This window comes from Gadus morhua, chromosome 21 (assembly GCF_902167405.1).
Source record: "Gadus morhua chromosome 21, gadMor3.0, whole genome shotgun sequence".
Lineage (NCBI taxonomy): Eukaryota > Metazoa > Chordata > Actinopteri > Gadiformes > Gadidae > Gadus > Gadus morhua.
The window spans coordinates 14,676,620-14,699,119 of record NC_044068.1 but is presented as its reverse complement, the minus strand read 5'-3'; the positions used below and the strand labels follow the sequence as shown (position 1 = coordinate 14,699,119).

Below are 22,500 nucleotides of genomic sequence, written 5' to 3'. Positions count from 1 at the left end.
CCCAAACACACAGAGAATCCCCCCACAACACCGCCACCAGGCCCTCCCCTTTGCCTTGCAGCACCACCTCCCCCCACCCCCCCAACTCATTCACACAACACACACCACATTGAGTCCTCAACCCCTGTCCTGCCTCCCTCACTCTCTCTCTCTCTCTCTCTCTCTCTCTCTCTCTCTCTCTCTCTCTCTCTCTCTCTCTCTCTCTCTCTCTCTCTCTCTCTCTCTCTCTCTCTCTCTCTCTCTTCCTCTCTTTTCTTCTCTCTCTCTCTCACACACACACACACACACACACACACACACACACACACACACACATGCTCACACCCCTGTTTCTGTGTCTGCCTCCGCCGCTCTCAGGTTACTGTGTAACTCTATATATGGGCAGGGCCTGCAGATCCAACAGCGCTGGCTCTCATCCAGCTCTCTGAACCTCTGTCCTGGGAGAGAGAGACTGAGAGGGAGACAAAGAGAGAGAGTGACAAAGAGAGAGAGAGAGAGAGAGAAAAAGACAGAGAGAGATAGACAGAGAGATAACGACTTTGAATATAAAATAGGCAGTGGCCCAGGCATTCAGGGCACTTTATAAGCTACTGTGCTTGCTGTCAAAGCCTCCCAAAATAAATTGGAGAAAATTAACAAGAATTGTTCAAAAAGTCTGTTGTATAACTCGTTGAGGGGGTTGCCCTGCAGTTATTAGAAATCCTATTTTGGAGCTCAACCAGACTTTGATCTCTGCATGAATGTAATCATCATCCGTGTGATGTAAGCAGCGGCAAAACTCAAGAAACTATACTGTCAGAACATATAGTCACTTCTTATCCTTTTGTGACAGCTGAGTTTTCAGAAGGGCCCCAGTCTGTCGATGCTGCAAGGTTTTACAACATTTTTTTAAAGAGACGTTCTACTATGCGAAATATGTTGGCTTCATACGTACGGTTAGTTTGGATGTGAGCCGAGATGCAGCTCTGTTCTGCCCCCTGTTGGTCTAGGTGAGTGTTATTCACTGTTTAATTCTACGGTGAAACTTTCGTTTGGTCTGACTCTGAGATAATAATTCAGCTGCACACAAATTACGACCTTCAATATTATATGCCACTCTAAATTTGCTTGTTGTAAAACAATTGATTGCCTTTCTTGGAAATAAGGTGAAGTTTGTGAGGGCCATGATTAAGGAAAAAACTCATGTGAAGGAAAGTTCAACGAAGGCCTCAACCGGAGGTACATTCACCTGTCACTCATTCAAACCATTTGCCGATCCAGAGATGAACCCCGGTTAGGAATAGGATGTCTGTAAGTTGGCCCCTAAAAAGTTGTAAACCTCGCTATACCTGGCCCAGGTCATCATGAGAGCGAGAGACGGGCGGAGTTTCATCACAGGACAGTCATGTTGCCTTCTGAAAGCAAAAATGTTGAATTCAATTACTACCTGACTTGTACACGAGGCAAGTTTTGAAACGGCAAGCTTAGAAACGGCAAGCTTACAGCGCCTTCTAGAGGAAGCCTGTGACCTCTGTCGTGGGCTAGACATGAATTCAATGCCATTTTAAGGATCATTTTGAGTCCCGTTGCTTCTCTTTCCAACATTGACATCAAACTTTGAATGAAAGATGTCATTCTAATTAATATTCCACTTAGATTTCCCAATAATTGCAACACCAGGGGTAATCATATAAACGTTGTGGGTTTTAATTAGACACTGGCCTGAATGATACTATGTAGTGGTTTTCTCTCTGTATAAATGCATAGCAGCCTTTTAAACGTTTCTCCAGCCCTGATTTAATTGTTTAATGAAAGTAAAATAAATTATGTGTAATCAACAATCAAGTGTGAAATATACACACGCACACACACGCAAACGCACACGCGCACACACACACACACACACACACACACACACACACACACACACACACACACACACACACAGACACACACACACACACACACACACACACACACACACACACACACACACACACACACACACACACACACACACAAACACACACACACACACACACACACACACACACACACACACACACACACACACACACACACACACGGTCGAGAGGTCATCTCCCTTATGACGTCACAATTAGCTGCATAAAGTTTTATTTTTTCTAAGAATCTTTAATGTTTGCATGACAACTGTTGGCCTCATCATTGAAGACGCTTCTGATATGAAGAGGTATTGCTCGACGATTTCGACGATTTCCCTCTGATTGTTATTAGCTTTTTTAAGCTCTGTGTTGTTTCTGCAAGCAACGAACGTTCCAGATGACAGTTTGATCCTTTGCAAAACAGAGGTACGTTTCCGTGGCTTTCGGCAACTCTTTTGAGGTAAATAGATTTTTTTTCATCACACACCGTTGAAAAGAATTCGGATGATTTATTCGGGATTTGGCAGATAAATAGGATTACTTTGTTTAGGAGTTTATAGCCCGTTTCGTATGCGTTTAATCGTTCACACGCAAACACACACACTGACACACACACACGCGTCACACACACAGACGCACAGACAAAGGCCACGGTTGAGAGGTCATATGACGTAACAATAAGCGGCATAAAGTAATTTTTTCTAAGAATCTTTTATGTTTTCATGACAACTGTTGCCCTCATATTGGATTTTGTCGATTTCCCTCTGATTATTATTAGCTTCTTTAGACTCGGTGTTGTACGAACAGCGAACAGTTGACGGTTTGACCCAGTGCGCAACAGAGGTACGTTAGACTTTCGGCTACTCTTTTGAGAAAAGTTGAATTTTTTTCATCACACACCGATGAATGAAATTCGAATGTTTTATTCGTTATTATTTGGCAGATAAATAGGATTATTTTGTTGAGGAGTTTATAGGCCGTTTCGCCTGGTTCATTAAACTTAAGTGATCAATCCACCTTCTCCAGTCTTTTCTCTATTGCGACACTGAGCGAAAGTAGGGCCTCCACCTGCAGCAGTCCCCGCGCCGCGCCTGGTGCAGCCGCGACGAAAGCCTGCCAGGAGCGATACACAGCAAGGCCCTGCGAAAAGTACACCCACTCGAAGCCGTCATGACGGTATGTTATGTTTACATTATTTCCTGATCAAATCTAAAATAATGTTTTGATTGCTGGCTTGAATAGCCTACCTTTCATATAAAATGATTGGAGAAATGTGCACAGAATTTAGGCTAAAATGCATGAGATGGCAGGAAGGATCCGCATCATTAACTACACTAGAGGTAATTGTAGAACTGCTTTTCAAATGACCGTTGTCTTAGAGTGAGCCGGAGACCCCCAGCCCAGTGGGAGGGAGACCCAGCCCGTCTGAGAGGTTCTTTGAAGGACACAAACTGCCCATGTCACCTGCTGGTACGTGTGTGTGTGTGTGTGTGTGTGTGTGTGTGTGTGTGTGTGTGTGTGTGTGTGTGTGTGTGTGTGTGTGTGTGTGTGTGTGTGTGTGTGTGTGTGTGTGTATGTGTGTGTGTGTGTGTGTGTGTGTGTGTGTGTGTGTGTGTGTGTGTGTGTGTGTGTGTGTGAGCGTGTGTGTGTGTGTGTGTGTGTGTGTGTGTGTGTGTGTGCGTGCGTGTGTGGGTGTGTATGTGTGAGAGTGAGAGAGCTGCTCTTTAAATATTAGAGCACTCTAGTACATACTTTTTTGGGCTTGGTTCTTCTAATGTTTGCTGTGTATTTATTTTTCCATATTGCTGTTCAGAGACATTGGAGGCCTTTGGTAACCGCATGACCAAATATGAGCATGGGGAAATCAACGGCTACAATGAAGTCTGGTTCCTTGGTCTGGCTGCCATGAAGATCCATGGCTCCAGACATATCGAGAGCAAAAACCATGGCTATGACAATGAGCAGTATTTCTATCAGCAGGTAATTTTCTGTTGACGGCAATATTTATGACCGATGGTTTGCTTTGTGCGTAAATAGTTTAACTTTGTGAATGAAGGCACTGAGCAGGAGAACAAACACCTTCCTTTTGGATTGTGGAATAGGCTTAATGTATCGCAGTTAGTTTAGTGTTTCTGGCAATATACATAATTTAAACTTTTACAACGAATGTGCATTTGCACATTCATTACAATAAAATATATATTTATTATATATATTATTAATATATATATATAATACATTTTATATATATACGTATATAAAATATATATATTTACCCATGCAATTACATAGATTGTGTCATGCGTATGAAACTGACATCGTATTATTAAAAATAATGCCAATAATGATTTTTTTTACTGGATAATTATAATTTTATAATCATATTATAATCATAATACTAATAATATTTCAAAAAATATCCAATAACCTATTTTCTACAGGTCTCTAGGGATCATATTGCTTATCGCTATGAGGTGCTTGGTGTTCTGGGGAAGGGGGTCTATGGACAGGTCCTCAAGTGTTTTGACCACCAGCACAATGAGCTTGTGGCCCTCAAGCTCCTACGCAACCAGCCTAGGTCAAATCATAGAATAAAGAGACACCTGCACAGCACACAACAAATACATAGATAAAGAACGGTCACACTACACCAAAGAAGCTATGATAGAGACGGTACCATTAAATCACAAAGGTCCAACTGGAAACCTCCCCAGAGTCTAAGTTGATGCCATTAACCTTGATCTCCTTACATGGCCTTAACATTCATATGAAGAACACGGCATCAAGTGGGATATACAGTTCTGCTTAATGTCACCGGCGTGGCCCACAGAGGTCGGCGCCCTGGGGGACGTGCACCACCTTAAAAACAATGCTATGTTGGGTCTAGGTATCATAGACTGGGGAATGAGGAAAGGAGGATCCTCCAACACCTGATGGAGAAGGACCCAGAAGATGACCACCACGTGGTCCGCATGAAGGACTCCCTTGTGTTCCGGAACCACATCTGCATTTCCTTTGAACTCCTGGGGTACAAACTGACTTCTAGTTTCCGGCTTGGATTCTGTGCAATTTCTGGATTCTAAACTGATAGTTGCTTTGCATTGTGCGCTACAGTGAAAGTCCAACTCTCCAACGGAACTAATAAATGCATTATTTACAGTTCTGACCTGCAAGCCATGGTGACTGCCAAGGGTAAGAGTGACTCATATGTGCGGAAGTGCGCATACCCCATCCTCAAGTGTCTTCAGCTGCTGAAGAGAGAGAACATCATGCACAGTGACCTCAAACTGGTAGGAGTCCTGCTCATCTCCCATCTGCACTGTCAGCAGTTTCACCTGTGAGCCATTAGCCCAGCTATTCACACGAGTCGTCTTCTTCTATGACTGCAGGCTAACATGGTCATGTCCGACAAGGACCCCAACACCCTCAAGGTCATCGACTTTGGTGTGAGCCTGGTACAGGAGCGGTTAAGACGTGGGTCTAATTGTTATCTTCTTTTGAATCATGAGGAGACGTATGATGTGACAGCATTGTGTTATCTGATGGGTTTCATAGAGTTAGATTTATCCTACTGGCCTAACCCTAACCCTAACCCTACCCCAGGCTATAATCGTATCCAGACTCAGTCGATCCGTGCTCCAGAGGTGACTCTGGGTCTTTTGTGCACCACTGCCATTGACATGTGGAGCTTTGGCTGCTGCTTGATAGAGCTCCTCATTGGAAGAGAAGCTTTCTCTGGAGCTGGAGAAATTGAACAACTCACGCGCACCATAGAGGTAATCCTACAAGCCGCTTGTTGCTTAGTACTGTTAATTAACCATCAGATTGAATTCTGAATATATTTTATTAATTAATTTAATAATTATACAGATAGATTACTGATAGATTAGAAGACTAAACTAGGAAAACAAGTATTACGGTGTGAGTAAGACATAATCGATCATTGCTGATTTATACTAGCATGAAGTGGACTTGGCTTCTATTAAAACTAGATTTTCAATTACATAATTTAGTTTGAAATCATTTATATTGGGTGGACTTTTCACAAGTTAGGATTAGGGTTAGGGTTAGCGTACTCCCCCACCAGGGATCTGCACCCATGACTGTTTATTTGTATAAATTGACTATTGGTTTTGGTTTTCTAATTTTAGATACTGGGAATGCCTCCAGAAGAATTAGTGGATTTGTCATTTCAAAGGAATGTGTTTTTTGGTGAGGATTTTACTTAATGGCATATGATGGAGTTTCAATTCACATTATTTGTAATCTTAAAAAAATTAACAATTTTAATCCACCAATGACAAATTAACAATGTTAAATCAGTGTGATACTGTATCATGTGCAGACATGGAGGGCACGCTGAAATATATCAGGCTCAACAACTCGGGGGAGATAATCCTGCCAGGCTCCAAGAGGCTGGAGAGTCTTCTGGGCACCAGCGACCCTGACCTGCTGGACTTTATCAAGCGTTGCCTAGAGTGAGTGCCCTACCTGGACACAGTTGAGCTCATCAATTATGTTTTATCAGCAGTTGTGGCAAAATAGTGTACTACAAGGCCGGCGATGTGGCTACCAACGCTCAGTTAACACGAGGCATGGTGAATCAAAGTTTCCCAAGGCCTCTGTGTTCTCGGGCCTTTTTTGGTATAATATTGAGCGTGTGTATATTTTCTTAAAAGTTGGGACCCATCAAAGAGGATGACTCCAGGTCAGGCACTCGAGCATGCCTGGATGATGAAGACTTCGCCAGGATGCATGTCCCAATCCCCAGGAAACCCACCAAAAACGGGTAGATTTTTGGATGGATTTAGCATCCTATAAAGCTATTTCCTAGACCAAACTCTGTATAGCTATATCTATGTATATAAAGTATATTATAAAATATAAAAACGATATCTAGGTTTAAAAAAGGCAATGCTTAATGATCAAGGCAAAACATTTGAATGACCAAACTCTGTAAAATCATTTGTAAACGTAAATCTCTTTATTATGTTTAAATAAATCATTTGTATAAATGGCTTAATTTCTTTGTATTCACAGTTATGCTGAAGACCCTAGCTGCAACAACCACACAGCATCTGAAACCAGACATGGCCACTGGCAGCCAGCCACAGACCATGGATCAGGGGGAAATGGACAAACTGGGGAAGCATGGAAGACCCCTGACTTCAGAGCTCAACCCCCTGCTCCCTCCCATTTGTGCGACTGGACCGGCTCCTCCACCAAGAGGCAAGAGGACAACTGTTACCGCAGATGGTGGTGCAGCCAAGAGGGATGCAGCGACATCCAAACCAGCTAGTCAAGCGCGATGCTCTCGGGTCCGTCCCTTTGGCGTGACTGCACCGGCTCCTCCACCAAGAGGCAAGGGGGTAACTGTTACCCCAGACAGTGGGGCAGCCATGAGGGACACAGGGACATCCAGACCAGCTGGCCAAGCGGGATGCCCCCAAGTCCGTCCCATTGACAACGCTGCCACGGCTCCTCCACCAATAGGCAAGAGGTCAACTGTTACCACAGACGGTGGTGCAGCCAGCTTACTTGTGATCTTAACAAAAAAGAACAATGTTAATCCAACAATTTGAAATCAACAGTGTTGAATCAGTGTGATGCTGTATCATTTGCAGACGAGGAGGGCACGCTGAAATACATCATGCTCATCAAGTCGGGGGAGAAGATCCTCCCAGGCTCCAAGAGGCTGGAGAGTCTTCTGGGCACCGGCAACCCTGACCTGCTGGACTTTATCCAGCGTCGCCTACAGTGAGTGCACTACCTGGTCACAGTAGAGCTCACAAAATATATTTGATCAGCAGTTGTGGCAAAATAGTTTACCAGAGGCCGGCGATTTGGCTGAGTTGGCTGACCATCCCCCCTGAATGTTTCTACCAACACTTGGTTAACATGAGACATGGTGGATCAAAGTGTCCTAAGGCTTCTGTGTTTGCAGGCTTTTTTTGCTTTAATGTTGAGCGTGTGTTTATTTTCTTTAAAGTTTGGACTCAACAAAGAGTATGACTCCAGGTCAGGCTCTCAAGCATGCCTCGATGAAGAAGACTTTGCTTGGATGCATGTCCCTATCCCCAGGAAACCCACCAAAAACTGGTAGAATACCATTTCATTGAGGGATTTAGAATCCTATAACTCCATTTTCCTATGACTTTATCTATGAATAAAAAGTATATTATATCATAGTAGATTAAAACTACATAGGTAAATAAAGATACTGCTCAAGGATCAACGCAAATTATTTGAATTACTGAGTCTTTAAAATCATTTGTAAACCTAAATCTCTTTATTATGTTTAAATTAATCATTTGTATGAATGGCTTCATTTCTTTGAATTCACAGTTATGCTGAAGACCCTGGCTGCAGGAACCACACAGCATCTGAAACCAGACGCAGCTACTGGTAGCCAGCCACAGACCATGGACCAGGGGGAAATGAACAAACTGGGGAAGCATGGAAGGATCCTGAGACCCCTGACTTCAGAGCTCGACCCCCTGCTCCCTCCCATTGGTGCGACTGGACCGGCTCCTCCACCAAGAGGCAAGAGGTCAACTGCTATCACAGATGTCGGTGCAGTCAAGAGGGACGCAGGAGCAACAAGACCTGCTCGCCAAGCGCAATGCTCCCTGCTCCCTCCCTTTGGAGCGACTCCAACAAGTGGGAAGAGGTCAACTGCTTTCACAGATGGTGGGGCAGCCAAAAGCGTAGCAGTTACATCCAGACCTGCCCGCCAAGCGCAATACCCCCTGCTCCCTCCCATTGGCGTTGCTGGACCGCCTCCTCCACCAAGCTGCAAGAGGGCAACTGTTACCAAAGATGGTGGGGCAGCAAAGAGGGTCGCAGGGACATCCAGACCAGCTGGCCAAACAGGATGCTCTCGGGTTCCTCCCATTCGTGCCACTGCACCGGCTGCTCCACCAAGAGGCAAGAGGACAACTGTTGCCACACATGGTTTGGCAGCCAGATGCATCAGCAGTCAGATGCATCTGAAACCAGTCAAGGGCACTGGCAGCCAGTCTAAGACAATGGATCAGGGGGCAACGGCCAAACTGAGGAAACATGGAAGGACCCTGAGACCCCTGACTTTAGAGACCTACTCCAAGGTCCTTCCCATTGGTGCGGCGTCACCGGCTGCCCCATCTAGAGGCCAGAGGGCTATTGCTACAACAGATGGTGGTGCAGCCATGAGTGACGAAGGAAAATCTAGACCAGCCGATCGACGGTATTCCCCCTTGTCCCACCCATTGGTCCAGCTGCCCCAGCTCCTTTCCCAAGAAGCGAGGGGGCAACTGTTACCGCAGATGGTGGTGCAGCCACGAGGGACACAGCGACATCCAGACCTGCTGGCCAAGCGGGATGCCCCCAAGTCCGTCCCATTGACAACGCTGCCTCGGCTCCTCCACCAAGAGGTTAGAGGTCAACTGTTACCACAGACGGTGGTGCAGCCAGCTTACTTGTGATCTTGACAAAAAAGAACAATGTTAATCCAACAATTTGAAATCAACAGTGTTGAATCAGTGTGATGCTGTATCATTTGCAGGCGAGGAGGGCATGCTGAAATATATCATGCTCATCAACTCGGGGGAGAAGATCCTTCCAGGCTCCAAGAGGCTGGAGAGTCTTCTGGGCACCGGCAACCCTGACCTGCTGGACTTTATCCAGCGTCGCCTACAGTGAGTGCACTACCTGGTCACAGTAGAGCTCACGAAATATATTTGATCAGCAGTTGTGGCAAAATAGTTTACCAGAGGCCGGCGATTTGGCTGAGTTGGCTGACCATCCCCCCTGAATGTTTCTACCAACACTTGGTTAACATGAGACATGGTGGATCAAAGTGTCCTAAGGCTTCTGTGTTTGCAGGCTTTTTTTGCTTTAATGTTGAGCGTGTGTTTATTTTCTTTAAAGTTTGGACTCAACAAAGAGTATGACTCCAGGTCAGGCTCTCAAGCATGCCTCGATGAAGAAGACTTCGCTTGGATGCATGTCCCTATCCCCAGGAAACCCACCAAAAACTGGTAGAATACCATTTATTCGATGGATTTAGAATCCTATAACTCCATTTTCCTATGACTATATCTATGAATAAAAATTATATTATATTATAGTAGATTAAAACTATATAGGTAAATAAAGATACTGCTTAAGGATCAACGCAAATTATTTGAATTACTGAGAGTCCTTAAAATCATTTGTAAACCTAAATCTCTTTATTATGTTTAAATTGATCATTTGTATGAATGGCTTCATTTCTTTGAATTCACAGTTATGCTGAAGACCCTGGCTGCAACAACCACACAGCATCTGAAACCAGACGAGGCCACTGGCAGCCAGCCGCAGACCATGGATCAGGGGGAAATGGCCAAACTGGGGAAACATGGAAGGATCCTGAGACCCCTGACTTCAGAGCTCAACCCCCTGCTCCCTCCCATTGGTGCGCCTGGACCGGCTCCTCCACCAAGAGGCAAGAGGTCAACTGCTATCACAGATGTCGGTGCAGTCAAGAGGGACGCAGGAGCAACAAGACCTGCTCGCCAAGCGCAATGCTCCCTGCTCCCTCCCTTTGGGGCGACTCCACCGGCTCCTCCACCAAGAGGCAAGAGGTCAACTGCTTCCACAGATGGTGGGGTAGCCAAAAGCGTAGCAGTTACAACCAGACCTGCCTGCCGAGCACAATACCCCCTGCTCCCTCCCATTGGCGCTGCTGGACCGGCTCCTCCACCAAGCTGCAAGAGGGCAACTGTTACCAAAGATGGTGGGGCAGCAAAGAGGGTCGCAGGGACATCCAGACCAGCTGGCCAAACAGGATGCTCTCGGATTCCTCCCATTCGTGCCACTGCACCGGCTGCTCCACCAAGAGGCAAGAGGACAACTGTTGCCACACATGGTTTGGCAGACAGATGCATCAGCAGTCAGATGCATCTGAAACCAGTCAAGGGCACTGGCAGCCAGTCTAAGACAATGGATCAGGGGGCAACGGCCAAACTGAGGAAACATGGAAGGACCCTGAGACCCCTGACTTTAGAGACCTACTCCAAGGTCCTTCCCATTGGTGCGGCGTCACCGGCTGCCCCATCTAGAGGCCAGAGGGCTATTGCTACAACAGATGGTGGTGCAGCCATGAGTGACGAAGGAAAATCTAGACCAGCCGATCGACGGTATTCCCCCTTGTCCCACCCATTGGTCCAGCTGCCCCAGCTCCTTTCCCAAGAAGCGAGGGGGCAACTGTTACCGCAGATGGTGGTGCAGCCACGAGGGACACAGCGACATCCAGACCTGCTGGCCAAGCGGGATGCCCCCAAGTCCGTCCCATTGACAACGCTGCCTCGGCTCCTCCACCAAGAGGTTAGAGGTCAACTGTTACCACAGACGGTGGTGCAGCCAGCTTACTTGTGATCTTGACAAAAAAGAACAATGTTAATCCAACAATTTGAAATCAACAGTGTTGAATCAGTGTGATGCTGTATCATTTGCAGGCGAGGAGGGCATGCTGAAATATATCATGCTCATCAACTCGGGGGAGAAGATCCTTCCAGGCTCCAAGAGGCTGGAGAGTCTTCTGGGCACCGGCAACCCTGACCTGCTGGACTTTATCCAGCGTCGCCTACAGTGAGTGCACTACCTGGTCACAGTAGAGCTCACGAAATATATTTGATCAGCAGTTGTGGCAAAATAGTTTACCAGAGGCCGGCGATTTGGCTGAGTTGGCTGACCATCCCCCCTGAATGTTTCTACCAACACTTGGTTAACATGAGACATGGTGGATCAAAGTGTCCTAAGGCTTCTGTGTTTGCAGGCTTTTTTTGCTTTAATGTTGAACGTGTGTTTATTTTCTTTAAAGTTTGGACTCAACAAAGAGTATGACTCCAGGTCAGGCTCTCAAGCATGCCTCGATGAAGAAGACTTCGCTTGGATGCATGTCCCTATCCCCAGGAAACCCACCAAAAACTGGTAGAATACCATTTATTCGATGGATTTAGAATCCTATAACTCCATTTTCCTATGACTATATCTATGAATAAAAATTATATTATATTATAGTAGATTAAAACTATATAGGTAAATAAAGATACTGCTTAAGGATCAACGCAAATTATTTGAATTACTGAGAGTCCTTAAAATCATTTGTAAACCTAAATCTCTTTATTATGTTTAAATTGATCATTTGTATGAATGGCTTCATTTCTTTGAATTCACAGTTATGCTGAAGACCCTGGCTGCAACAACCACACAGCATCTGAAACCAGACGAGGCCACTGGCAGCCAGCCGCAGACCATGGATCAGGGGGAAATGGCCAAACTGGGGAAACATGGAAGGATCCTGAGACCCCTGACTTCAGAGCTCAACCCCCTGCTCCCTCCCATTGGTGCGCCTGGACCGGCTCCTCCACCAAGAGGCAAGAGGTCAACTGCTATCACAGATGTCGGTGCAGTCAAGAGGGACGCAGGAGCAACAAGACCTGCTCGCCAAGCGCAATGCTCCCTGCTCCCTCCCTTTGGGGCGACTCCACCGGCTCCTCCACCAAGAGGCAAGAGGTCAACTGCTTCCACAGATGGTGGGGTAGCCAAAAGCGTAGCAGTTACAACCAGACCTGCCTGCCGAGCACAATACCCCCTGCTCCCTCCCATTGGCGCTGCTGGACCGGCTCCTCCACCAAGCTGCAAGAGGGCAACTGTTACCAAAGATGGTGGGGCAGCAAAGAGGGTCGCAGGGACATCCAGACCAGCTGGCCAAACAGGATGCTCTCGGATTCCTCCCATTCGTGCCACTGCACCGGCTGCTCCACCAAGAGGCAAGAGGACAACTGTTGCCACACATGGTTTGGCAGACAGATGCATCAGCAGTCAGATGCATCTGAAACCAGACAAGGCCACTGGCAGCCAGCCTAAGACAATGGATCAGGGGGCAACGGCCAAACTGAGGATACTTGGAAGGACCATGAGACCCCTGACTTTAGAGACCTACTCCAAGGTCCTTCCCATTGGTGCGGTGTCACGGGCTCCCCCATCAAGAGGCCAGAGGGCTATTGCTACAACAGATGGTGGTGCAGCCATGAGTGATGAAAGAACATCTAGACCAGCCGATCGACGGTATTCCCCCTTGTCCCACCCATTGGTCCAGCTGCTCCAGCTCCTTTCCCAAGAAGCGAGGGGGCAACTGGTGCCATAGATGGTGGTGCAGCCAAGAGGGACGCAGGGACATCACACCTGCTGGCCAAGCGAGATGCCCCCAAGTCCTTCCCATTGCCGCCCCTTCATCGGCTCCTCCACCAAGAGGCAAGAGGTCAACTGTTACCACAGACGGTGGAGCAGCCAGCTTACTTGTGATCTTAACAAAAACAAACAATGTTAATCCAACAATTTGAAATCAATAGTGTTAAATCAGTGTGATGCTGTATCATGTGCAGATGAGGAGGGCATGCTGAAATATATCATGCTCATCAAGTCGGGGGGGAAGATCCTTCCAGGCTCCAAGAGGCTGGAGAGTCTTCTGGGCACCGGCAGTGAAACCCTCCGGATAACCCGACAGGTGGTCGATCTGTGAACACTGATCATATCGCCGGCTGTGTTTTGAAATGCCCCTTTGCATAGAAGCGAAGCACAATTAGCAGTTGGAAGGATGGTGGTAGCGGTGCATTGGATTGGATGTAATTACTATAGAAACAGCCTGGAATTTCAACTCTACGCCTGCCCCTGACCAGGCGTAGGATTTACGCCTGGTCTTAGTGAAAAGAACGCTAAGCCCAGTTGGTGCAACCGGCGTAACGGTTAGGTCTGACTTAGAACGCCAAGTTACGACCAGGCGTAATTAAGAACAGGCTTACGCCCAGTTGGTGCAACCCTGCCCTGGGCACCAGCAACCCTGACCTGCTGGACTTTATCCAGTGTGAGTGCCCTACCTACAGTGAGTGCCCTACCTACAGTGAGTGCCCTACCTGGTCACAGTAGAGCTCACGAAACATGTTTGATCAGCAGTTGTGGCAAAATAGTCTACTATGAGGCCGGCGATTTGGCTGAGTTGGCTGACCATCCCCCCTGAATGTTTCTACCAACACTTGGTTAAGATGAGACATGGTGGATCAAAGTGTCCTAAGGCTTCTGTGTTTGCAGGCTTTTTTTGCTTTAATGTTGAGCGTGTGTTTATTTTCTTTAAAGTTTGGACTCAACAAAGAGTATGACTCCAGGTCAGGCTCTCAAGCATGCCTCGATGAAGAAGACTTCGCTTGGATGCATGTCCCTATCCCCAGGAAACCCACCAAAAACTGGTAGAATACCATTTAATTGAGGGATTTAGAATCCTATAACTCCATTGTCCTATGACTATATCTATGAATTAAAAGTATATTATATTAGAGTAGATTAAAACTACATTGGTAAATAAAGATACTGCTCAAGGATCAATGCAAATTATTTGAATTACTGAGAGTCTTTAAAATCATTTGTAAACCTCAATCTCTTTATTATGTTTAAATTAATAATTTCTATAAAGGGCTTCATTTCTTTGAATTCACAGTTATGCTGAAGACCCTGGCTGCAGGAACCACACAGCATCTGAAACCAGACGCAGCTACTGGTAGCCAGCTAATAGCGACGAAGGGACATCCAGACCAAATGGCCAAGCGGGATGCTTCCGAGTCCCTCCCATTGGTGCGGCATCACCGGCTATTCCACCAAGAGGCAAGAGGTCAACCAGTAACATAGATGATGGTTCAGTCAACAACGACGCCGGGACATCCAGACCTCAGTGTCGTGGGAAGGGGGGTGCTAAGGAGGTTGCAGCCTCCCTCGTCACTGCATCAGCTCCCCCTGGTGGGGGGTGCGGATGATGCATTACTTTTTTGTACTTTTTAATACTTTTCTACTTACTTACTTTTGTACTTAAATAGCCCCAACCCCTGGTGGGGGGCTATGGACTCCTTAACTTTTTTTACTTTTTTACTTAAAAAATCGACTAAAATAATAAATAAAAAAAAGTCCTACATGTATACTGTGTTTTAATAATGGTTTAAAAGTATGGGCAGTATATATGATGCGAACCGTTCGCTGTCATGTTTAGCAGCCTTTTAAATGTTTGCACATTCAAGTTTACATGCAAACGCTGACATGACAGAACACACACACACACACACACTCACACACAAACACACACACACACACACACACACACACACACACACACACACACACACACACACACACACACACACACACACACACACACACACACACTGTGATGGAAAATCTACATGTTACGTTTTTCTTTATGAACTAAGGTTTTGTTTACTATTCCGTGTATGTTCTTACCATCCTGCTCTCCTCCAGGGTCATCTCAAGTGTAAAACTTTGTTGATGGTGATGTAATCTGTTATCACTCTGTTCCAGTGTTATCTTCTGTTGGTTTGGGCCTGTTCCTCGACCCCCTGGGGAGCGTCGGGAAACAAAGGGTTACATCCCACATGAAAAAATTCTATAGTTTACTATAGTAAATAAACTATAGTATACCCTATATATACTATAGTAAATATTGTAGTGTTTTTGAACCTTACTATAGTAGTTTTACTACAGTAAACTATAGTATACTACAGAAAATTATATAGTTTACTATAGTAAATAAACTATAGTACACCCTATATATACTATAGTAAATATTGTAGTGTTTTTTAACCTTACTAAGCTAAACTATACTAAACTATAGTATACTACCGAAACTTACTATAGTATTTACCATAGTACACTACAATGTCTGGAAAATTACTATAATAAATCCCACACTATATTGTAGTATATTATAGTATACTATAGTAATATATAGTATACTGTAGTAAATGCTGTAGTAAACTATAGTATTTCTTCCCCTGGGATGGCACGGCCGCGACCCCTTATTTATGACATCCTGAGGAACTTCAATCAATAGATTACCATCTGGTTAACAAAGGCTTTTGGTTTATTGAACCCAATCTAAGTGTATAAGAACGCCTGACTCAGTGGACTTCTCCTTGCGAACCTTTAAACCATTGATGGTTCAATGAAAACTGAAATGGTGTGTGTGGGAGTGTGCATGTTTGTGTGTGTGCGTGCGTGCTGTCGTGTGTGTGCGTTTGCATGTTAACTTGAATGTGCAACGGGTGCGCTATTCTCTCCATGGCCAAGCAAATGTGCACCATTGGCTCCTGGAAAATAATTTGAAGTGGCCGCAAAGAAGCCAACCTAAATGAGATTGTAGGAGGCGTACACTCAACTTGATGATTCAGATATAACCGCACCCGCAGCACCGTGGCGCTGCCTGGATAAAGCTAAGAGAGAGCAAACAGTGACGGACTATACTCACCTGCTCCCTGCTGTCTCCTTCATGGATGACTGCCCAATGCTTCTCCTCCTCAGCCAGTAATGTGTTCTTGGAAAACGCCCTGACCATGACCCCTCCGCCTCAGGCTCAGCCCGGAGCAAACCCCAGCCTGCAGCCCTCAATTTCCAAACCTGTCGGCCTCGCTAGTCCGCGCTGCCTCCTTAGCACTGCGCCGTTCGCTTTGGGGGTTGAGGTTGATGATCGCAGGGGGTATTATAATTCTAACAAAACACTTACTCTGATTGAGTAGGCATTATTATCGTTAAAAAATACTAATTGAACGATGTTGTGTTCCGGTTGGGTTTTTTCATGCATTTCAATATGATGCATTGATATTTGTCCTATTTCAAAGTAAAAACAACTCTAGAATAAGAAAATGTACATTCAAGCAAACACCAGCCTACGAGTGCCCTCCTTGTCTGTTTGAGAGCGGGATGCTGTCAACTTGGCAGAGACCCCCAAGAGGGAGATGAAGGTGAGTGCTGGGTCGAGGGGAGAGAGTGGTGTAGAGCTGTAATGGGAAAATTTCACATTCTGTTTCTCTAACTTTGATTTGTTGATTGTGCCATTTCCCTGAACCCCTTTGGGGATGTCAAGGGTCAGATGAGACCCACCATTACAATTGTCGATGATAAAATCAAATAATATTTACCTAAAGCTGTGTTCTCATCAAGTAGAAGAATGCATAAGGGGATCCCTGCTCCCTCGTGACCGGTATACCCCAGGCAAAAAGGCTAACGTTAGATAACGCTAGGAACAGGTAGGTTGTCTAGGCAGTACAAGCAATAGGAGACAGAGTTTACATGATGAAGGGGAAACAACATATGGATGTTTCCATCACACGTGTGGAGCAGAGCTGTTCTAAGCAGTTCTGAGACCTGTGCCACTATATAGGAAGTCCTTGCTTTTGCCAATGCATTTCACATCTCCTTGCGGGGAGATGCATTGTGAGACCTCAGATTACTTTTGTTTGTTGTATGTTCATGTATGCTTATTACTCAAATAAATTAGCCTAATTGTTATAAATTTGTATAACCCATTATTCTTAAACAGTTTATACAGAAACGATTGTCGTGTTGAAAATCCCCACCACAGTGCCTACGCAGTGGCAGACTCAGACTGTGTTGAACAGCACGGGCGAAAAAATAAAAAGGGCACATTCTGCACAACATGGGGCCCAACCAGCGGGCAAAAGGCTATGATGCATCATGTATGATGAAATAGTCCACGTCCTTGATTAAGATTAGCATTAAATTATAAGGAGATCCAGATCAAAGTAATTAATGATATTGTTACGTATTTTAGGAACACAAGCTGTATTTCCCTCACTTAACCAATAGGGGGTAGGACCAAATATATAAGCCGTAAATACTACACATAGCCACAAGGGAAAGCCGGACATTACTGAAGGCTGCAATAGATACTTTAGTCACAGAGGGCAGCATCACAGACCAGGCGAGGAAAACCGAGGATTACGTCACACCGGTTCCTCTCCAAGTCTTCCGGTCCTCTCTGAGTCCATAAAGAAGACCACCTGGCCACGAAAACATTAGAGCTCTCTCGGCAGCGATTAGACATACGTGGGTTTGTGGCTAGGATCAGCTAGGAGAACACTCTCGCACGTGCTTAGAACACATCTTCAATCTCTCTTTACTTCAGAGCATCAGTTTACCATACCGAAAATACTTTATACAAATAAAGTCTCGTTAAAGCTATTCCTTTGGATTCGACCCCTCTTTCCAAGAAGAACATTGCAATATGACAATTAAAATTAGAACCACACCGCTATGATAAAACCACACAGGGAACTATAAAACATTTACAATATTTATTCCACAACCACAGCAAAACACAGAGGGAACTATTAACATTTGTTTCACAAACACACACAGGCGTGATAATGTCAATGAAAGCTATGATTTGGGTAGTCAGGGGACGGAGATGGTGGGTGGTGGAGTCATAGCAGAATTCTTCTTTTTGCCATGTGTTTGTAGATGTCAATGACCTCGTTATGGTCAATTGGGATATCCCTTTCAATTGATAGCAGCAGAAGATCTGAGAGCCTTCTTTCCCCACATCGGTTTCTGAGCTGGGTTTTGATCAACTTCAGTTCAGAGAACGATCGCTCTACTGAACGACACCAGAGAACGACACCTACTGAAGCAGGTGTCACCGGGATTGTAGCATATTATTTTAGAAGCAAAGTCAGACCAGGGAAAACTGATTCCACATCATGTCTTTTAGGCACTTTAGCACATCTTTCACATTGCTGGGGGGAAGAGCATATGATGAGTGGAATACCTTGAGTTCGGTGACAACATTTTCTCCCTCCACATCATAAAGTCGGCACACATTTCTGAAAGATAGGGCAACTCTGTCATTTGTCATGCCTTTCCAGTGACTTGGGGGATGGTAAGGCAGTGAAGCCCTGAAATAATTAACCCAGTTGGTGTGTCATCCTTCCCCTTGAACCTCCGGTGTTGCTCCTGGGAGAGTATACCGAGAAAGGTAAAGAAAACCTTTCCCCGGTAGTGCTCCTCCAGGTCTTGGGCTCGGTAGTCCTCTGTAGCAGATTGGGTGCTGTATTTGTATTTGAGGTACCCTTCTGCGTCTGGCTTGTCCAGGTATTTCATCTGGAACCTCAATTCCTGCTGCCTCTGAGTTCCCTTTTGCCTTTGAAAAAAGGACCTTGAACTCCTCATCCTTCCTCATTGATTTTACTCTCTGTATCCCTCCACAATGGTGTACGATGTTGTCAAATCAAGGTCTTTCTTCTGTAGTGAAGCAGATGCGATGGCAGTCTCATTGAAGATGGGTGTGGTGGTAATCTCCATGCACAGAATGAACTCAAAATCTTTGCTACGCAGGAGCATCCGGGCATCACCTGCTGCAGCGTCTGGTGGATCGGTCAGCCATGTTCCGAAGCAGCTTACCGACGGCAGAAAGAACCTTCTTCAGGGACCTCGGAGCGTCTTCTCTGCATGCCCACCTTGTGTCAGACAGCCTTTTCAATTCACAGACCCTTTGGTCAGGGTACATGGACTGTTGCATTTTAACAAACGCAGCATGGTGTTTTGTAGATCCGGCAAAAAATGTGTAAAGACTTTCCACTAAGTTGAAAAACCTAACAAAATGCTGGTTTGATTTGGCACTCTCCTCCAAGACAAGGTTTAGACAGTGGGAATGGCAGTGCACGAATAAAGCTTTGTCATTATGGCTCTGAATTAGCGACTGCAGACCCTTTTAGCGTCCACTCATATTTGCAGCTCCATCATAGCCTTAGCCCCTGACATCTTGTCATTACAACATTCTCCAATTCCTTTCCTGTTGTTCCTGTCACATGACAAACTTGTAAGAATCTCTCCTTGATTTCCATCTGATGGACAAAGCGAACAACGAAGGACACTTGTTTGACATGGGAAACATCAGTGGTCTCATCGAAGAGAATGGAGAATGACTTTGACTCATCTATTTCTTTGAGAATGACTCTTCTGACATAGGTGGCAAGGGCCTTGATAATGTCTTCTGTGTATTATAGGACAACAGAGACATCTGTGTTTTTTTCTTTTGAGACTGGATATGGTTTATGTCATCAAGGTACCTTTTGAGGGTAGAATCATATTTTGCAAGTAGCTGAACAAGTTCAAGGAAATTTCCTTTGTTCAAAGATGTTCTACTTTCATCAAGACCCCTGAACCCCCCATCTTGCCATGCAAGATACAGTGTGATGTCTTCTATGTCTGCCCTCCTGAAAGCTTCTTCCAGTGGTCTTTGTCTGAAGTTGCTTTACCTTACCATGCTTACCATAATGTGCTTCTGTTTGTTTTATGTCCCTTCATTTTTTCTGTTCCTTTTTTCCAATTTTTAATTCCTACAGTCTCATACTTATTCTCATACTTTTCCTCTTTCAAGAAAAGGTGGCAACTAAAACAAAAAAACAAAGAGTGGAACGTCTGCATTACCTAACCACATCATGTTTTTTCGGTTTGCCTTATTCTTGCGCTAGAGGGCGCATCGTCATAATTTATTGTATGAAGGGGCACCAGAGGGCACCCATTCATTTTTTTCACATGTAAAGGGCAGCCAATAAGGCACTTTCTCTCATATTCCCCACTCTAGAGGGCACATTTTCAACCATGGAGGCACTGTAAGGGCATTAAGGGGGCACTCATTGAGGCACGTTATCGGATTTTCTTGTTCTAGAGGGCTCATCATCATAATTTATTGTTTGAAGGGGCACCCAATAGTTTTTTTCACATGTAAAGGGCAGCCAATAAGGCACTTTCTCTCGTATTTGCCATTCTTGAGGGCACTTTTTCAACCATGGAGGCACGGGGGCCTGAGTCCGCCACTGCCGTCTAGTGTGCGTGTGTGCGTGTGCTTGAATTGGTGTGTTTGTGCATGTGCAGGTTTGCATCTATAGCGGCGCTTTTCCACCGAGCGTTGCGATACGGTTAAGTGCGGTACGGTTCGCGTTTTCCACCCCCAGGTCCAGGCCACTCAAGTCCAATCACAACCTAAACATTTGCATGACTTCTAAATTTGCAGAGCGTTTTTCAAGTTTTCCTCAAATATTACTCTGCAACTATGCACACAGACACGCGTATACACACTGAAACCTTACAACTGAATGATTTTTGGGAATAGGATACATTGTTGACAGGCAAGAAACTAGCGTTTTGCGTTAGCGTTCTTGCTAAAGCTCATATGGGAAACAACCAGTTGTGCTGCGACAGAGTATAGAGGTCAAGGCAACTGCATGGAGAACAGTATGTTTGATCAGTGTGTTTTTGCCGCACACACAAAACACACACACACACACACACACACACACACACACACACACACACACACACACACACACGCACACACACGCACACACACGCACACACACGCACACACACACGCACACACACGCACACACCATTCACAGCCAGGTTCCCTTGGCTCTTGACAGTCTGGAGGACTGTGAGGACAGCATACATGTGCATGTTATTCTACATCCAAGTGTCAAAGGTACAACTCACCTGAAGATGCCTCCATTCATTCACTCATTCACACAACAACCAACATTTGCATCCACAGTGCAATAAGTGAAATGTACAATCGTTGACCGCATTGTTGTTCTCTTGTCTATATACTTTATTGTTATAGTTCACGCTTAAAATCAGCATATGCATGGTTTGTTTTTGGCCAATACTTTTATTTAACGAAACACACAAGTGCAGTTCAATAGTACAATTCCACATGGAATTGTAAGAAAATGAACAAACAAAAGTCCAAGAACCCAAAACATTTTGATAATAATAATTATAGGCCGCCTACACACACAAACACCCCTCCCCGAAAGCATATTAGGCTTAAATAATAATTATGATTCCGATTTGTCCCGACGCCCATTTCTGCCACCTAGTGGGGCCAATCTCTAAATGAATCTGCTCTCTACACACCTGTCGGCAATCTTCAGTCAACTCTTATTATATCAACCACGGTTCTCCAGACGTTCATTGCTAGATTGTTGTTTTTCCACGCTGAACAGTTAGTAACCTGTCCCTGGCTCTAGTGTTTAGATTGCTGAGCTCTTGTGATCCGTCGCTTGCCATAAGTTAACAATCTCCTCCCTGTGAACCAGGGATGGGCAACTGGCATCCAGCGGGCCGCATTCGGCCCGCATCCTCACTCAGTGCAGCTAGTAGATATTTTTTTATGCAATTTAAATGTGATAAAAACGTAATAAATATTATATTATTGATATAATTATTATTTTTAAGTGTTGCCAAACCATCGCCTGTCTGACCACACTCCTGTCGCCCAACCTCGCCTGTCTGACCATCCTCCTGTCGCCCAACCTCGCCTGTCTGACCACCCTCCTGTCGCCCAACCTCGCCTGTCTCACTACCCTCCTGTCGATGAACCCTCGCCTGTCTCACTATCCTCCTGTCGATGAACCCTCGCCTGTCTCACTACCCAACTGTTGCTGAACCCTCGCCTGTCTCACTATCCTCCTGTCGCCAAACACTCGCCTGTCGGACACCCCGCCACCCCTCAAGCCCCCTTAATCCTCCTTTACTCATCTGTTGATCATCAGTGAAGACACTTTTATTTACAATGTGTGTCCGCCTCACTCTGTGTCAAGCATTTGGGTCCACTCGCTTACTGCCCCGTAACAGGATTATTATAAGAAACAACGCTTGGTCAGGGCAAAGCGTCTGCTACATTTGGGAATTTGTAGAAACTAGGCCTCAATTGGCCCTACCTGGATATTTTCAA

The 22,500-nt window shown here is 45.3% G+C and overlaps 2 protein-coding genes and 1 long non-coding RNA gene across 4 annotated transcripts in view; 2 read left to right on the top strand and 1 right to left on the bottom strand.

Annotated features, from left to right (window-relative positions):
• LOC115534030 (methyltransferase-like protein 24) overlaps positions 1 to 37 on the bottom strand; it is a 34,277-nt gene extending 34,240 nt beyond the window's left edge. The window contains exon 1 of the mRNA XM_030344607.1: positions 1 to 37. This exon is cut by the window's left edge and continues 884 nt beyond it. The gene's annotated coding sequence lies outside the window, so the exon portion shown is untranslated.
• A 5,234-nt stretch (positions 38 to 5,271) lies between these two features.
• On the top strand, positions 5,272 to 6,095 carry LOC115534129 (uncharacterized). Its single transcript, XR_003974289.1, has 3 exons — positions 5,272 to 5,357; positions 5,487 to 5,659; positions 6,035 to 6,095. It is a non-coding gene; the product is annotated as an uncharacterized LOC115534129 (long non-coding RNA).
• Positions 6,096 to 7,512: 1,417 nt separating this feature from the next.
• LOC115533922 (nascent polypeptide-associated complex subunit alpha, muscle-specific form-like) lies at positions 7,513 to 14,852 on the top strand. Of its 2 annotated transcripts, XM_030344419.1 has the most exons (11): positions 7,513 to 7,640; positions 7,873 to 7,982; positions 8,229 to 9,295; positions 9,427 to 9,559; positions 9,792 to 9,901; positions 10,150 to 11,228; positions 11,360 to 11,492; positions 11,725 to 11,834; positions 12,083 to 13,413; positions 14,040 to 14,149; positions 14,398 to 14,852. In XM_030344419.1, the coding sequence occupies exons 1-4, from the start codon at positions 7,534 to 7,536 to the stop codon at positions 9,442 to 9,444; spliced, it is 1,302 nt and encodes a 433-aa protein (XP_030200279.1). In that variant the 5' UTR covers positions 7,513 to 7,533; the 3' UTR covers positions 9,445 to 9,559; positions 9,792 to 9,901; positions 10,150 to 11,228; positions 11,360 to 11,492; positions 11,725 to 11,834; positions 12,083 to 13,413; positions 14,040 to 14,149; positions 14,398 to 14,852. The 2 variants fall into 2 exon arrangements, with proteins under 2 accessions (XP_030200279.1, XP_030200278.1); XM_030344418.1 differs by lacking the exons at positions 14,040 to 14,149; positions 14,398 to 14,852 and having other exon boundaries at positions 12,083 to 13,582.
• The last annotated feature ends 7,648 nt before the right edge of the window (positions 14,853 to 22,500 follow it).